The 15,551-nt window shown below is 53.7% G+C and overlaps 3 protein-coding genes and 1 non-coding gene across 4 annotated transcripts; 3 read left to right on the top strand and 1 right to left on the bottom strand.

Annotated features, from left to right (window-relative positions):
- Positions 1-2,457: 2,457 nt before the first annotated feature.
- Positions 2,458-2,748, top strand: TrAtP1_005521 (uncharacterized protein; the record flags this gene model as incomplete). The annotated part of the gene is made up of 1 exon (XM_066112746.1): positions 2,458-2,748. The coding sequence occupies one exon, from the start codon at positions 2,458-2,460 to the stop codon at positions 2,746-2,748; it is 291 nt and encodes a 96-aa protein (XP_065968831.1).
- Positions 2,749-3,259: 511 nt separating this feature from the next.
- On the top strand, positions 3,260-6,506 carry TrAtP1_005520 (uncharacterized protein). Its single transcript, XM_066112745.1, has one exon. It carries the CDS (start codon positions 3,372-3,374, stop codon positions 6,099-6,101), a length of 2,730 nt encoding a protein of 909 aa, XP_065968830.1. The 5' UTR covers positions 3,260-3,371; the 3' UTR covers positions 6,102-6,506.
- A 3,073-nt stretch (positions 6,507-9,579) lies between these two features.
- TrAtP1_005519 (uncharacterized protein) lies at positions 9,580-12,510 on the top strand. Its single transcript, XM_014089260.2, has 2 exons — positions 9,580-10,171; positions 10,258-12,510. Exons 1-2 carry the CDS (start codon positions 9,969-9,971, stop codon positions 12,224-12,226), a joined length of 2,172 nt encoding a protein of 723 aa, XP_013944735.2. The 5' UTR covers positions 9,580-9,968; the 3' UTR covers positions 12,227-12,510.
- Positions 12,511-14,754: 2,244 nt separating this feature from the next.
- Positions 14,755-14,834, bottom strand: TrAtP1_005518. The gene has a single exon. It is a non-coding gene; the product is annotated as a tRNA-Gly (tRNA).
- Positions 14,835-15,551: the final 717 nt, after the last annotated feature.

The raw sequence follows: 15,551 nt of genomic DNA, 5'->3' as shown, positions 1-15,551 counted from the left end.
GTACCTCGTATTCAGACCACGCGGGAAGATGCAAAATGGAAATGGAAAAAGGGCCTCGGAGCACACACCGATAATCAAACGACACAATAGGCAAAAGAGAGGGCTCAACTACGCAAGACTACTCCATCAACTGCCGAGAATAACAGGTTTTGGCAAGGCTCAACTAGCTAGTAGGCAAATCACTAAATGGCTCACAGGCAGAGCCTCTTCTATGATGCCAGAGATCCATGAGGTCCACTCGAGACGCACAGCACGAATATTCGCATCTGGTGAAGCCAAGCCCAAGGCCCAGTCGCTCCCCGTCTTGGTGCGGATTGTGCGACTTGGCAGGCATGAAAAATTCGAGATCGGCGTCCCACTTGCAGCCGTGAGCGTGGAAAAGCAAGCCTTGGAGGGCGGGAAAAAAAATTGGTTGGATCGTGGCGATCGTGCCGAAAGGGCAGAGGCGATGCGCGATCGCTGCTCGGAACCGCAGGGAGATGAGAGAGTATCACAGAGGAGCGGTTCGTGCCTTTGTGCTTGGTGCGGCTGTGCGAGGTAGATTGGCTTTATTTTAGGTGCTTGGATCTGCCAACATTCCAGCGCTACGCACTCTGTGTCCAATCGCTGTAACTGCATTGAAGCCTCCTGAGGGCATTCACTGGCGACGCTGTCTCGCGCTGTTCAGGGCATCAGAGACAGCACAAAGTACCTCTACGAGACCAACTGCGCCTGCTCCTTCTTCGCTCTTCCATCTTCATCTTCATCCACCATCACCGGCGTCATCGTCTTCTCTCCCAGCCGGCATCATCCCTCCTTGACTTGCCTCCCCCACCCTTGCTCAATGCCAAACAGATCAGCACAGCCCATCAGCAGCTGCGGCCCCTGCCAATTTGAGTGGCCACGGCGGCCCGACTGGCCAAAGAGGCACGCCGGACGGGCTCCAGCGCACAAACAGCCACGGCCCACGGACGCATCTCAGCCAACCATTTCGCGCGGTACACGCTGAGAGCAATCTTTGCGCCTTGGCGGCCTGTCCCCATCCGCTGCGTTTGCCGGTGATGCAACGCGCAACTGCACATCCAAGCTGTGTCGTATTGGTACAGCCCAGCACTCGTGTGTGTATGAGTATGGACGCAGCAGCGGCAGCGAGAGAGCGCTTGCGACGTCACGATTCCCCGCCAGCCCGAACTGAACTGGATGTGGTGGGGAGCGATCATGCTCAAGAATAGCAACAAGTGATGGTGGTGAGGAAGGTATGCAGCATGGAGACTGGAGCTTGGTGTGTCTTTGCCGCAGCTGCATTTCTCAGTGGACGACAACAACTGCCGCTACTCTACTCTCACCGGAATACAGTGACATTCAGATACGCAAACGGCGGCGAGAAGAGGCAGCAACGCAGCTTGTGTTTTTCTCTTTCAACTCCCGGGTACATATTTCACTCGTACGCAAGAGAGACGCTCAAGTCACGACCGTTTTGAGCGGAGCACGGACGCCACATCGCAGCATCGCAGCGCTATTATGTTAGACATCGTCATTCTCCCTACATGATCATTCTCCCTACCTGAAGATTGAGAAATGGTAATGGCACTAGTCCAATGAACGGCAGCAAGCTCAACTATGACGCCCTCGGTAAGACACGCAGCAATGGCGCCTCGCTGAGCCGCTGAGACCATGGGCGCTTAGATCCTCGTTATCGATCTACATGTCTTCCATCTCTGGTCTGTCTACCAAGTATTAGTCTACGTACTGTATCATACGGTCCGTAGCCATGTATGCATTCACCGCATGCAAAGCACAAATCCAGCTGCATTCATTGGTGAGCCGGATTATGTAAGACTGCCTGCCGCCGAGCCGTGAGAGCAAGGCTCTGCATGATTCCTAATTTCGGATCACCGATATGGCGGGACTCCGAATCTCGCCAATGAGTCTAGAAGAAGAGAGATTCAGGCTTGCCACCTCGTTGGTCATTTCCGGTGGCCTGTTGACTTTTGGACGGCAGTAGGCGATATGGAGTACAATATGACATGTTACCTGGACTCCGATACTGCAGGCATACGAGCGTATGCTTGTACTGGTTGCTATTGATAGCAATTTGCAAAGTGCAACTCCGTATTGTTACTGCGGCCCAATATGGAAACTTGTATCGGCGTGCAATTACACATAGGGGGCGTCGAATTGTGGAATGTGGGACGCTCGGAGAAAATACAGGAAAATGCAGTTTCTCCTTTGATACACCTGCGAATGGTAATACTACTCCGTTTCCAAGAATGTCTACTGTTGCTACGACTAATGCTACGGGGTACCAGGTAGTAGCACAGAGTATTACTCCTTTCGAGGACAAGTACACACTGTACTACAGTATGGACAAAATACTACAGTGACCACGTTTCCCCGTATCAACTAAACTGGGGTGTTTTATCCTGACAGAGATTGCGATGGAGGAGTGCTTGTTTCTAAAGACTCACCGCGAGAAACATGGGGCAAAGACAGGGCAAAGACTTGCCCAAAGCCTGGAAAAGATTGGTCGAGATTGCGGGAAACGAAGAAGCAAACAGCGAGGGCAAAATCAAAGCAAGTGGACGGACGGGCAAGCGACGGGCAAGGACGCCTGGTCGATACGACCGAGAATTGGTCGACTTGCAAAGAGGATTGGTCGACAAGCCCCCATCCAGAGTGATAGGTACCGGTCGCCAATGGGCCGCGAGACGCTGGCAAGGCCCTCCCTGCACTTGCGTTGGCGGAAACGCTGCTGCGCTAAAGACCTAGTCAGGGGCGCATCGAGTGGAGAAGCACGCTTCTGCGCTTCGAGAGTGCTCGCAAGTGCTGGCGGTGCCTTTTTGGGCCTCTCCCCTTGTCATCCCAGTTTGGCACCACACCAGCGGTTCCACAGCCGGGTCTCTGCGCGCCACCATGCTGCCAAGGTACCAACGGGGCACGACACCACAGTATGCAGACGCTGGCGTGCCAGGTACCGGTACCATTGCATCTGTGCTGATGTACCGCCCTGGTGGTGGCGGCGGCTGCGGCTGCACCTCAAAGGAGATGGATCCTGGATCCTCCTCTCAAATCATGCACGCAGCACAGCGTCTTCGGCTTCACCACCTGGACCACCCGTGCAGGGTTATTTTCGTATTCCGGGCCTAGCACTATGGACACTCCTTGGTTTGTCCAGGCTTCTCCTCCCATTGGAAACAATGAACGGTTGGAAGCGTGCACACATATAAGGCTGCCGTCCGTCCCAGAGTCCCCGGATTTGGAACCCTCTTTCCTTCCTTATCCCAACACATTCTTTTGCTGGATTACTTTCTTTCCCTCTTTCCTGAGTGGTTCATTCGTTTATACCCTCAGGTTTATAAGTGATAAGAGGCTTTCTTGTTTTAGTGTTAATCATGAAGGGTGCCTTTGTTGTTGGCGCCATCGCCATTGGCGCGGCCAATGCCACGCATTTTCCCGACTGCGAGCAGAACAACTGCTACCGCAATCTGATCGATGAGCGCTTCAGCGCCCAGGCTACTCCTGCTTGCTTAGACTGGCTCGCCGGTACCACTACAGCCAACGCGGCTATCCCCACCGACTACTCCAACTGCCCCGACTACAGTGCTTTCAGCTCTGCCTGCTCTTGCGTCGCTTACACTGCTACCCACACCGGCGGTGTTGCCGCTCCCACTTCTCTGCCCGCCGTGCCTACCACTGCCGCTGGCCTTCCCGGCGATGAGGACTGCGACGAGCCCACCAAGACCCCCGGCCGACCCGGCCACCCAGTGACGACTCCCGCTGGACGCCCTACTCCTCCCGCCGGCGGCAACGGTGGTCACCCTCCTCCCGCCCAGTCTTCTGAGGACTGCGACGAGACCAAGACCCACGACTTCCCCGGTCACCCGGTGACTCCTCCCGCTGGACAGCCTACTCTTCCTGCTGGAGGCCACCCCGGCCGCCCTCACCCCAGCCAGTCTTCTGAGGACTGCGACGAGACCAAGACTCACGACTTCCCCGGCCAGCCTACCGGCCCTGCTGGCGGCGTTCCTCCTTACAGCGTCCCCGCTGGCACCGAGACTGGCCCTGCTGTCTCTGTCCCTACCGGTCCTGCTGGTGGCGTTCCTCCTTACAGCGTTCCCGTCGGAACCGAGACTGGCCCTGCTGTCTCTGTTCCCACTGGCCCTGCCGGCGTTCCTCCCTACAGCGTTCCTGCTGGCACTGAGAGCGTCCCCGTTGGCACCGAGACTGGCCCTGCCATCTCTGTCCCTACCGGCCCTGCCACCACCGGCGGCGCGCTCCCCGTTACCACCGGCCCCGCTGGCACCGAGACTGGCCCCGTCGTCTCCGTCCCTACCGGCCCCGCTTCTGTCCCCGTTGGCACCGAGAGCATTCCCGTCGGCACTGAGACTGGCCCTGCTGTCTCTGTCCCTACCGGCCCTGCTGGCGGCGTTCCTCCCTACAGCGTCCCCGTCGGTACCGAGACTGGCCCTGCCGTCTCTGTCCCTACTGGACCTGCCACTGGCCCTGCCGGCACTGAGACTTCTCCTGCCGGCACTGGCCCTGCTACCGGCACTGAGACTGGCCCTGCCGCCACTGGCCCTGCTACCGGCACTGAGACTGGCCCTGCCGCCACTGGCCCTGCTACCGGCACTGAGACTGGCCCTGCCGCCACTGGCCCTGCTACCGGCACTGAGACTGGCCCTGCTGCCACTGGCCCTGCTACCGGCACCGAGACTGGCCCTGCCGCCACTGGCCCTGCTACCGGCACCGAGAGTGGCCCTGCCGCCACTGGCCCTGCTACCGGCACCGAGACTGGCCCTGCCGCCACTGGCCCTGCTACCGGCACCGAGACTGCTCCTGTTACCACTGGTGGTGCTTCTCCTGTTACCACCGGTGCTCCTCAGTTCAGCACCTCCACTGTCTTCACCACCTCTGTCCGCACTATCACCCAGTGCCCTCCTGAGGTTACCAACTGCCCTACGCGCCCCAAGACTGTGACCGACACCATTGCTCTGTACACCACCATCTGCCCTGTTACCGCCTCTGAGGGAGCTCACCCTACCGGCCCTGCCGGCTCTTCTCCTTCTGGCCCTGCTGGTGGCTCTCCTTCCGGCCCCGCTGGTTCTTCTCCTTCCGGCCCTGCTGGTTCTTCTCCCTCTGGCCCCGCTGGTTCTTCTCCTTCCGGCCCTGCTGGTGGCTCTCCTTCCGGCCCTGCTGGTGGCTCTCCTTCTGGCCCTGCCGGCGGTGCTCCTCCTGCTCAGACCTCCGAGGGATCTTCTCCCGTTACCACTGGACCTGCTGGCTCTTCGCCTTCCGGTCCTGCTGGTGGCTCTCCTTCCGGTCCTGCTGGTTCTTCTCCCTCTGGCCCCGCTGGTGGATCTCCTTCCGGCCCTGCTGGTGGTGCTCCTCCCGCTCAGACTTCCGGCGGCTCTTCTCCCGTCACCACTGGCGCTCCTCAGTTCAGCACCTCCACCGTCTTCACCACCTCTGTCCGCACTATCACCCAGTGCCCTCCTGAGGTTACCAACTGCCCTACGCGCCCCAAGACTGTGACCGACACCATTGCTCTGTACACCACCATCTGCCCTGTTACTGCTTCTGAGGGTGCTCACCCCACTCAGCCCGCTGCCGGTCAACCCCAGCCTTCTCAGCCTGCCGCTGGCCAGCCCGGTTACTCTGCTCCCGCCGGCCAGCCTTCTCAGCCCGCCGGCCAGCCCGGTAACTCTGCCCCTGCCGAGCCTACCACCACCACCACGGCCACCTCTTACATCACCCAGACCTTCACCATCACCCGATGCCCTCCTGGAACCCCCCAACTGCCCTGTTGGCGCTGTCACCACCACTGTCTACCCCAACGGTCCTTCCACTCTCGTGTCTCAGACCGTCCCCGCAGTTGTGATCACCCCTCCGGCCTCTTCCGCTGCCGCCGTCACCGTTCCCGTGGTTCCCGTGCCTCCCCCGGCCGTCTCCTCTGCCCCTGCTTCCAACCCGGCAGTTCCTCCCTACAACCCCGCGGTCCCTGTTGGAACTGCCCCCGTTGTTCCTCCTTACAACCCTGCGGTCCCCGTTGGAACTGCTCCCGTTGTTCCTCCTCCCGTTGGCACCGCTCCCGCTGGTTCCCCGGTGTACACTCCTCCGGCTAACCCTCCGGTCATCTCTCCCGCCCCTCCTGCCGGTACCAACCCCGTTGGTCCCCCAGCTGGTGGTCCTCCTGCGGGCTCTCCCTCAGGAATCCCTCCTGTTAACTCTGCTGGCCGTGTTGGTGGCAGCATCTTCGCTGCCATTGCCGCTGCCGCAGTCTTCCTTTTGTAAGTTGGATAAGCTAAAGTGTGTTTTTGGGTCTGGAACATGGACACTTGGGAGTCAACCATGTCATAATGTTCGGAAACGTGTAAATAGTATGATTTAGAGAAGGATTTTTATTGCTTTATTCTTAGCCGCGCCAGGTCCTATAGATTTTGGATACAAAGAGCGGGCTACATATGGTACAAAGGCCATATTTATTTCTTTATTCTATATTAGTCGAATGAAATGGCAGTCTAAAATTATCTCTTCTTTACATGATGTGATGTGAGTGTTTTCATCCAGTCTCCAACATCTAGAGTCAGGATAAGGCGATGCTTTTCAGTGCTGTGAAGTGTTTGTTCCTTTACTATCTAAATGGTGGCATTTGAGATTCCGTGGCTTGTGCTCTATGGTTTATGTGATTATGACTTGAGAGGATGTGATGCTTGTTTCTCTGTGAAATTCTAGTCATTTACACAACTGCGCCAATCATTGTTTACTCTACGCCTCTTTGCTGCTATTGTGTTGTGCCAACTAATAGTCTTGAATCTGATGGTGTTGAGGACTCCGATTAAAGACGTTGCCCTACCTAAAAAAACTAAAAAACCAGACTTGTCTCCTCTCGATGCTAGTCAGGAACCCGGATCCAAAAAGGCTACAACGTTCCGTCCGCCGGCCGAGCCCCTTCCCCTTAGTCAGATCTGGTGGCTGAAACAAGGTGTCACCCGCACACGGAAAACAGGAACAATAGGAGCTAAGAGCAGGGGGGGGTACGAGAGACAGAAAAAGAAGGAAAAAACACCGCAGTGCGGGAGTTCTGCGGCGTTACTGGTTTGGGTTAGAAGGTGGTGATGGGGAGAGAGAATTTTAGGACATGTACAAGTAAGTATGGGCATGGGATGTTGGAAATCGTATGCTTTTTCTTTTCGGTACTCGCCGAGGGATGGAATGCATTTGCAAGGATAACCAGGCAGGCCTAGCCAGGGGACGAACAGACTTTGGGAAAAGATTGAGTGCTGGTTTTGGCTGATTCTCGAACAAGGAGCCAGAACAGGTTTGTGTGCTTGTACGAATGTGATGAGAGATGTGGCATCAGCACCATACGAGTTTTTCCTTCTCCTCAGTCAGCCAAATACCAGCATCCTTGATGACCTGGAAGAGGTAGGTACTCGTATCTGCAAGATGAGGTGCACAGTATGCAAGAATTCTCACAGAGTACTCCCTACATTGACCGCTGGACAGGTACTCGTCCGACTCGTATAACGTGCATGCCAACACTTTTGTCACTCACTCTACCTGACACATGCCGATGCAGGTACCAAAGCCGCTTTTTGCCTTAAAAGATGGGCTTCCTCCGGGATCTGGGATGCCGCTTTGGTGTTAGCCAAATTACGCAAGGGGCAGCGACTGCAGCTTGTCCACGCAGGGCCTGGCGGCATGTTTCATGGCTTTTTTTGCGTCCCACGCTCTGTTTTTTGCCTCTTCGCTTCTGTGTTTTTTTGCGGACAGCGGGATGTCGGATGTGGCGTTTATAAGTGCTGGGGCAAGTGGAGGTGAGGCGTTTTTTTTCGTCGTCTTTGTTTTGAGGCTTTCGGGGCGGGGGGCCACTGTCACTTTTTAATGCTGTGGAGTAGACGGAAGTTCCTTGACTACCTGCTTTTGCATGTACAAGTCTCTGTTCACCTGCTTCGGCGTCTTCGGATCGCCAGCTGCTAGTGCGACGCTCGATGAGTTTTAAGGACGAGATGGTGCCTGGGCGATCATCGATCTGAGCCAAGCAGCCAGGCCTGGCCAGGCACCCGGGCGCTGATGGGATGAGCCTTTTCGCGCACCAGTGAGAGCTACTGTACGGCAGAGCTCACTCACTCCGAACTCCGCGGCTCTTGCGCCATCCCTCCTTGCAGGCAGCGCTCCACCAGAGCTGAGCTTGAGCGTGCTCTCTACTGTATGCCCAAGGCAACATGTTCGTTTGCTACGCGAGCTGCCCGTCTTCTTCACCGCTCGCTTCTCCGGGGAAATCGCCAATCCCCGGCTGGCACGAGTCACGCCGAGTCCTACCTGCGTTAGTAGACCTGCTCGGTTCGAAATCTCCTTTTACACGTCTGGAATGCCTCTCTCGCTCCTATTGCCCTTTGTGCTGGGGGAGCCTGTTGGATGTGGAGCCGCAGACTCGGGCACAGCCAGCGCTGCAACGTTTGCTTGCTGGATTCGGCATCCTGGCCCTTTATATGGAGTCACTCGCGTGGTTTGCAGCCCTTGCCCGGGATATTAAACTCGTATTTGTACGTAGGTACAGGCATTCCCCTATTTTATTGCTTGCTTCTTTCGAGCTCCACGCCGGGCCACGCGCATGAGTCTTGTACCGGTACGAGGACCGGTATCATGCGCGCTGCACGTTGAAGTGGACTCGAGCGCAGCATTTGAAACTTGGGCATTACTGGTATGCAGGGGCCGAGGTTGCGAGAGCAAAGGTGCTGCTTGTGCTGTACTGGAGGACTTGCAGCGCTTGCAGCACCTGCAGTGCCCAATGCAGTGCTGCAGTGCTGCAAGGATGGATTCGAGTACACACATAAACTGTCCTACGACCCCCCCCTGTAACCTGTCCTGTAGTAATACTCGCCTTTCCTTTTTACGCTAAGAAAGATGATCTGTCCCATGGACAGGTGAATTATTAAGTCTAAAATTCACCGCTGCAGATGAGGATTTTAATTGATAGACCGCTCTGGTCGATAATCTAGCAACACCTTCACTCCCTACAGTCGTTCCGGACTAGATTGCTCCCGCGCTATTACCTGTCCGTGGGATAGATCATCTTTTGCGCTAAGAAAAGGAAATATAACCATTACTACAGGACAGGTTACAGGGGGGGGTCGTAGGACAGTTTATCATAGCACTGGATGGATTCACTGCGCTGTAGATGCAGTATGCTGTGTCGTAATCGCTTGTGCTGCTGCAGTGTGCCGTTGTGTTAGATGCGCAGACGCTGTGAAATCCACAAAGACGTGTAAGTGGTCTTCTGTAGACGGCACGGCGTTGCTGCCTTGGATGCCGAACGTAACCGGCGCATGACTATCGTGGCCGCTGGCTGCTGGCCTTGGAGCCTCACTCTTCTGGCGGAGAGCCTTGCTGTTGGATGCAGTCTTGGGCTTGGGGTTTGTTGCCTGATGCAGCCTCAGAAAGCGGCCGTAAGCTGCGAAATCTCAGCACTCTGGCCTGCGATTGGGGGCCGTGATGTCAGTAGTTAAATAATCTTCAGTGCTGTCGTGCTCCGCCACCGAACCAGCCACACCCGCCCAGCGGCCGGCTGCAGCAGGATGCGAGGCGCAGTCGCCGTTGCACCAATGGCGCTGCGTCATGCCTCCAAACCAACATGAGCAGCGAGCAAGATGACCGCTGAACGCTGCATCGCATCCCCATCCGATGCACCGCGGCCGGCCGTGAGACCAGACGCTCAAAGTCTCTGATGGGACGGTGGCACAGCTCGCGCGATGCTTTCGACGGCCCTCTTTTGTGCCTCAGCCATCCCTAGACGCGGTTCAAATAACGTCAGAGTCCAAACGAACATGCGGCATCCAACACCTTTTATCCTCTCCGACTCGTTGATGCGGGCACGAGGGCCCATTCCTCCGTCTGAATCTTTCGCTCAACGCTGAACTGGGCCCCGAGAGCTTCGTCGAGAGCGCCTACGCCCAGAGACTAACTAGAGCTGCACCAAGCCGAGCACCATGAGCCAGCGTCCCGTCACCACGTTGGTGATACCAACGCAATCGTCGTTGCCCAACAGCCAGCCGACCACTCCCAATGGGCGCCCTTCGGCATGGTCCTGGTCTGCGCAGCGGAAAATGGCCCGGCTCTATCTGTATACCACGCTTCCGGCTGAAAAGATTCGAGCCATTATCAACGCTCATTCTCCGGACAAGACCATAAAGTAGGTTCACATATCCAGCTTGGCTGCCTTGTATCCTTGGATGCGAGTAAACTTGGTTTGGCCCGTACATGCTAATTAGATGACAGGCAAAGCTCCGCGAACAAAAAGCTCCAGTCCTTCTTTGATAAGGAACCGCGATGGCTCCATCCTCATGACAACAAAGACATGGGGCGGCGCATCACCGAGCTGGCCAATTCGCCAACCCAGCTCCAAAAGGCTTGGGAGGTGCAGCTCTCGTCGGCTCATTTGAGCCCCCAGGACCAGTCTTCGCTGTATGCAAGAAGCGACTTTCTTGGCATCGGCGCATCACCAAGCGACGCTTGCTCGGAATCCATTTACGGCAGCGATGCTTTCTCGGAATCGCAAATGTCGCTTTCTTACGCCGTGCCCGATGCTCCAGGAGAAAGTCCGGGCGAAAGCCGTGGAAGCCGAGACCATTCTGTGGACGATGGCCAGGATTTCAGCCCATTTATCCCGTTTCTTCAGCGAACTACCGGCATGACGGAGTCAAGCGCAAGGACTACGGGCACTTTTAGAGATCATCTCCAGGGATACACAGAGCCTTATATCAAGGTGGTCAAGCGTCTTGTCAAGAGATTCACTTCGCCGGCACTCGAACAGTTGAGCGCATCCTCGCAGCACGACAAGCGCGTGGATCCTAGCCATGATTGGATTGGCGAGCTGGCTGAAAGAATGTCTCACACCCACGAGCATTCCTTGATCTTGCCTGGAGCTTTTGTCAGTTTCGAAAGTCTCGATTTTGCAAATGGCTCAGGAGTGCTAGCGGCCTGGAGGCACTGGTGTGGCTGCATCCAAAACCGAGGCAAGATCTGCTGGTTGATGCCCGATGGACTGACAGATCTTGCTACAGCCGTCTTGAATCTGCAATCTACACAGTTTGATGATATGCCATGTGATTGCTTTTCAAACACAGCACTGCATTTCCTGGGGGCTTGCGCCACTCCCGAAGTGTTATGTCGGGCTCTCATGGAGGGCGAGTGTTCTCGCATCATCAACGCTCAAAACACTGCTGGACAGACGTTTATGCATCTTCTCACTCCCTCAAATGGATGGAATCATCAATCGGTTCTTGGGTTGATCAGTATTGCGCAGCACAAGGGATTCAACATGTCCGCGCGAGACTGCCTTGGCCAATCCAGTCTCCATGTGCTCAAAAAGCTAAACTTGCTGCCATACGGATGGAGTGATATGAGTCTTTACGAGTTTCACGTGCGAGATGCCTTTGGGTGTATTCCGGTTAATCACGAAGTGAGCCGCGAAGTGAATCCAAGCCACACGCAAGCGTTTCAGCATGAAAACGTTGAAAACGGAAGCGAGAGCGTTCCGATACCCGACCCTGCACTCAATCCCGGAGAGAGTAACAATCCCGAAATATCGCAGGAGAGCCAGCTTTTGCAAAACATCAGAATGTCCTTTACCAGTCCGCATTGGGAAGACGAATATGGGCACAATGGCCTGCACTGTCTTGCCATGGCAACGCTGAGTTTGGAAAGCTTGGCGGAAAAGCACGACATGAAAGAGGAGGCGGAACAGGTCCTTGCTCCGGAGAGTTTCCACCACTTGAGCGACTCGTCTACAGAAAGACTGCAGCTTCGTCTCTCGATACTGGAAAGCTTGCTCGCTGCCGGACAGGACCCCAACCACCGAGACAAGTTTGGCCAGACCCCTTTGATGGCTTTCGTTGCGGCGCTTCCGGAGGATGGCGGATACAAGATTGGGCCTACCATCTTGAAGTGTCTCATTTCAAAGGGCGCTGATGTCAATGCGCGGAACAGGGCCGGAGAAACCGCCTTGCACGTTGCCGTGCGTTTTCACAGGAAGCTCGCCATCAGGGTATTGACTGAGGCGGGGGCCAATGTCCATGTCACGGATGCTTGTGGTCGAAGCTTGCTTGCTGTGTGTGACGATGAGCTGGCAAAGTACAGCCATCCGGCAGAGTATGGCAAGTACTTGGCTTGCAGGGCGTTCTTGAGTGGGCAGGCTGGCGCGGTGCAGGATCCGTTCTTTTTGCAGCAGTGGATGGTGGGGAGTTGAAGGGAGAGAGGTGTTTGAGAGGTGGTCTTTTTTTTCTTTTTTCTTTTTTTCTTTTTTTTTTTTCTTCCCAGTGTTGATATCCTTTTTTATAACAATATTTCAGGCGTTTATTACTGGACTTGGATTTGTTTGAAGCGTTATGAGCATTAGACGCGATGCAGGGCTCGCGCCTTATAACCTTATGTCATTGGATGTTCGAATGAAGAATGAGTATGATGATGGCAGCGAATGGGGCACGTTATAATATACTACTGGATAGTTATTGGAATAAATGCTTGAATGATTGAGTTTTTCTCATTGGGTGATGATGTTCCGTAAGAGGTTTTGAAGAAGTATGATGATGGAGATAGTAGGACGTACTATAGGTAACTAACCACAAGATAGTCCTCAGATCAATGCTATAATGATTGGTCTTGTCTCACTGAATGGCCTTTTGTTATGTGAATGGACTTTCGAAAGGCAAGAGTTATAGAAGAAATAGGCATCTGAAATGTGAGTCCCTTGACAAATCTCAATATCAAGAGGGGCGGTAATACTGCGATTATCCTGTTGACTCATGTTACGATGGTCATATGCAGTTGGGTGGTGGGAAGGACTGTCAGTTGCAGCCACGGTGCCTCTCTGAGATGTTCTCCCCTTTCCCCCCTCTTATTTTTTTAAGCCTTCAGTATTAGGTAAAACAATAATGGTCACCTAGAGCTTTTCTCAGGGCATAGCCGCGGCTCTTATCAAGTGCTTTGCGATTTTGTAGTCGTGCTGTGGGAAGGAATGCATAGCATGTGATGTATGCGTTGTGCGACTCAGCTATACTTATTTGGGGGGTTTGGCACAACATACGGTGATTGCCAAAGGCCAAAGAATACCTGCCAGGGAACTATTGAGGTATTAAGGTCAAATACTACTGCCAAGCTGTTACAATGGTACCTTGGGGAATCTATATGTTAGTATGCGAATCCCCTCGGAAGTGGTCACCGTGCCTTTATCTCTATTGAGAGTACTGATAGTGGATAGAAGGAATTAATAGCTCTAATTGATTCTGCAAATCAGTCGCCTGAAGTTTTCTCTAGGCTTTATGAGGCTCAGATGTGCTTCATGAAAGTTCAAGTTGAAACATACATACAAGCCACTACGTTTCCAGATCGCCTTGGCGAAATGGCCCTCGTAGAAGTGTGGCTTCGGGGTATTGACCATGGCCTATCACCTATTGAACGATTTTCTACAAATTTTTTTACCTTTTCTTTTTATGTTCCCCTCTTCAAGTTGGAATTGAGAAGCACTTCATCGGCTCGGACAGCGCAAAAAATGGCTCCCTGGTCTGTATTGAGCACGGATCAGCTGTTCAAAGGTGGCTGTGTTTTCCTAGTTGGGCAGCGACGGGCCCTCTGATTGGCTTGAACAAAGAGACGCTTTCGCTTGATAGTCAAGTGGAACGAACCTAGTGCCAGTCGTCTGTGCCTTGTCTTGGAGGTCTGAGAATGATCTGTCTGTTTGGGCGCAGGAGAAGAGAAATTTTTTGAGATTTCTCAAAACGCAAGCATGGCGAGGCTGCTGTGTGTATGCTCCATGATTGTTGGGCCTTGAGGCTGAGAAACCTGGCTTGACCTATTTTGGATCGCTAGGGCAATTGCCATATCCTGGAAGAAATGTAGATGATGAACAAACTCGTGGATGTAGTCGGATGACTACTTCTTAGGCAATGATGCAATATAAGGCAGGGACGCGTCTGATGCTTCATCAGAGCACTGCCCGGGGGCTCCAGATCAGCCGGAAAACTCTGCCCTTGCGGCTCTGCGGCAAAAAGGCCCCCATCTCTTCCTCCATCCAAGCACTCAACAACAGACGAAATTTGGTCCTAGCGCTTGAAGGATTCCCTGAACCGTATCCCTGGGACCAATGGATGAGAGGCCGATAACCCCCTTCTCCACACCCCAGTCAGTAAGTTGTCTTCGTATATGTAGAACTGAATCATGTGCTAATATAGATGGTGGAGGACGATGGCATTGTAGGTGGTCTTTGCTGCTCAACGGGTTACATCCGGACATTGCCGACGTCTTGTCAGCATGCCAATCCGTCATACCAGCCTCCCATTTCCCTTGCTCAAGACCGAACTTTTGACACACTATTGAGAGTCTCGATAAGACTAAGCAACAGTCCAATCAGTTATAGCAACTCTGTGATTGGCTAATTCTCACTTATCCATTAATAACAGAGACCGCAGCGTCATGCGTGTCGGCCTGATAGCAACCACCAAATGCCGTAACCAAAGGGTTGGTTGTGAAAATAGCAAGGAACCAGACTCATTCTCACCGGCGATGTTACGTCCCTAACTGTAACCGGGTGCGTCACATTAGGTAGTTCAAAAGGAGGCATTAGACTAGAGCGAACAAAGACGTGGCAGCCGGCCAGTCATTCAGAATGTTGCTTATGCGCCGCTTAGTTATATATATAATGCCGCAAGGCGGAGTGCTCAAACTGAGGCGTAAAAAGAAGAAAGCCTTGAGGAATAGACTTCAAAAAGTAATGGCGATTGCGTAATCTGGGAATCGAACCCAGGGCTCCCCGACGTTGCGGATGGCAACGGAGAATTTTACCACTAAACCAATTACGCGCTTCAGTGATTGATGAATGTGGGTGTTTATTTTTGATATATGAAGTCAAATGTCCGTAAAAGAGCTGCATCCTACTCTATCTTGAAATCTAGTTATAGCTTAGGTAGAGATGGGCTTTATTTAGATCAATCCATCCGACTACTCAGGGAGTTGAACCAATTAGACAGAAGCTGCTCACTGCTTACACCACCTATGTCCCGTAAAACAAGCGCGGAGAATCCCATATCCAGAATAAACTCGTATTCAAGTGCTTCTCATCTTTTCGTGTTCCTGCTAATTAATGTATATTTGGCCATGATCATTCCTTACACTCAGAATTTTTGGGGGTCCCTGGATACTCGCGTTCTCTGTTATCCATGCCTGCCATGGATCACGACTCCTCCTCACACCATCTGAGGGTCAAAAGGCCCCTCCAAATCAACCACTCAACCCACCAGCATCAATCAATTATACTTTTTGTTATTGGTGACCATTCGGAGTGTACCATTCGGACACTCCGAAGAGCATCCAGATCCTGAAAGCAACAACTTCGCACTAAACCTTTTCAGATCGTGGAGTCGTGCGGCTACTGGGTCCAGCGCTACAGGGTCATACTACAGCCTCGTTTCCAAAACGCCTATTATTGGGTATCAAAACTTTTTTTTTAAATCGGGTGTGCTCAATCTGTTTTGAAGATCGGCAATGTATGAGTAGCGCACTACTGCTTCGGCGGCCTG

This window comes from Trichoderma atroviride, chromosome 3 (genome assembly GCF_020647795.1).
Source record: "Trichoderma atroviride chromosome 3, complete sequence".
Classification (NCBI taxonomy): Eukaryota; Fungi; Ascomycota; class Sordariomycetes; order Hypocreales; family Hypocreaceae; genus Trichoderma; species Trichoderma atroviride.
The sequence above is the reverse complement of the archived record's forward strand: the minus strand, read 5'-3'. Positions and strand labels throughout refer to the sequence as shown.

Bases quoted from the DNA above. Each gene is read 5' to 3' on its own strand.
- TrAtP1_005520 (XM_066112745.1), top strand. From the start codon at position 3,372: ATGAAGGGTGCCTTTGTTGTTGGCGCCATCGCCATTGGCGCGGCCAAT.
- TrAtP1_005519 (XM_014089260.2), top strand. From the start codon at position 9,969: ATGAGCCAGCGTCCCGTCACCACGTTGGTGATACCAACGCAATCGTCG. The intron at 10,172-10,257 runs GTAGGTTCACAT...ATTAGATGACAG, and splicing joins TCTCCGGACAAGACCATAAA to GCAAAGCTCCGCGAACAAAA.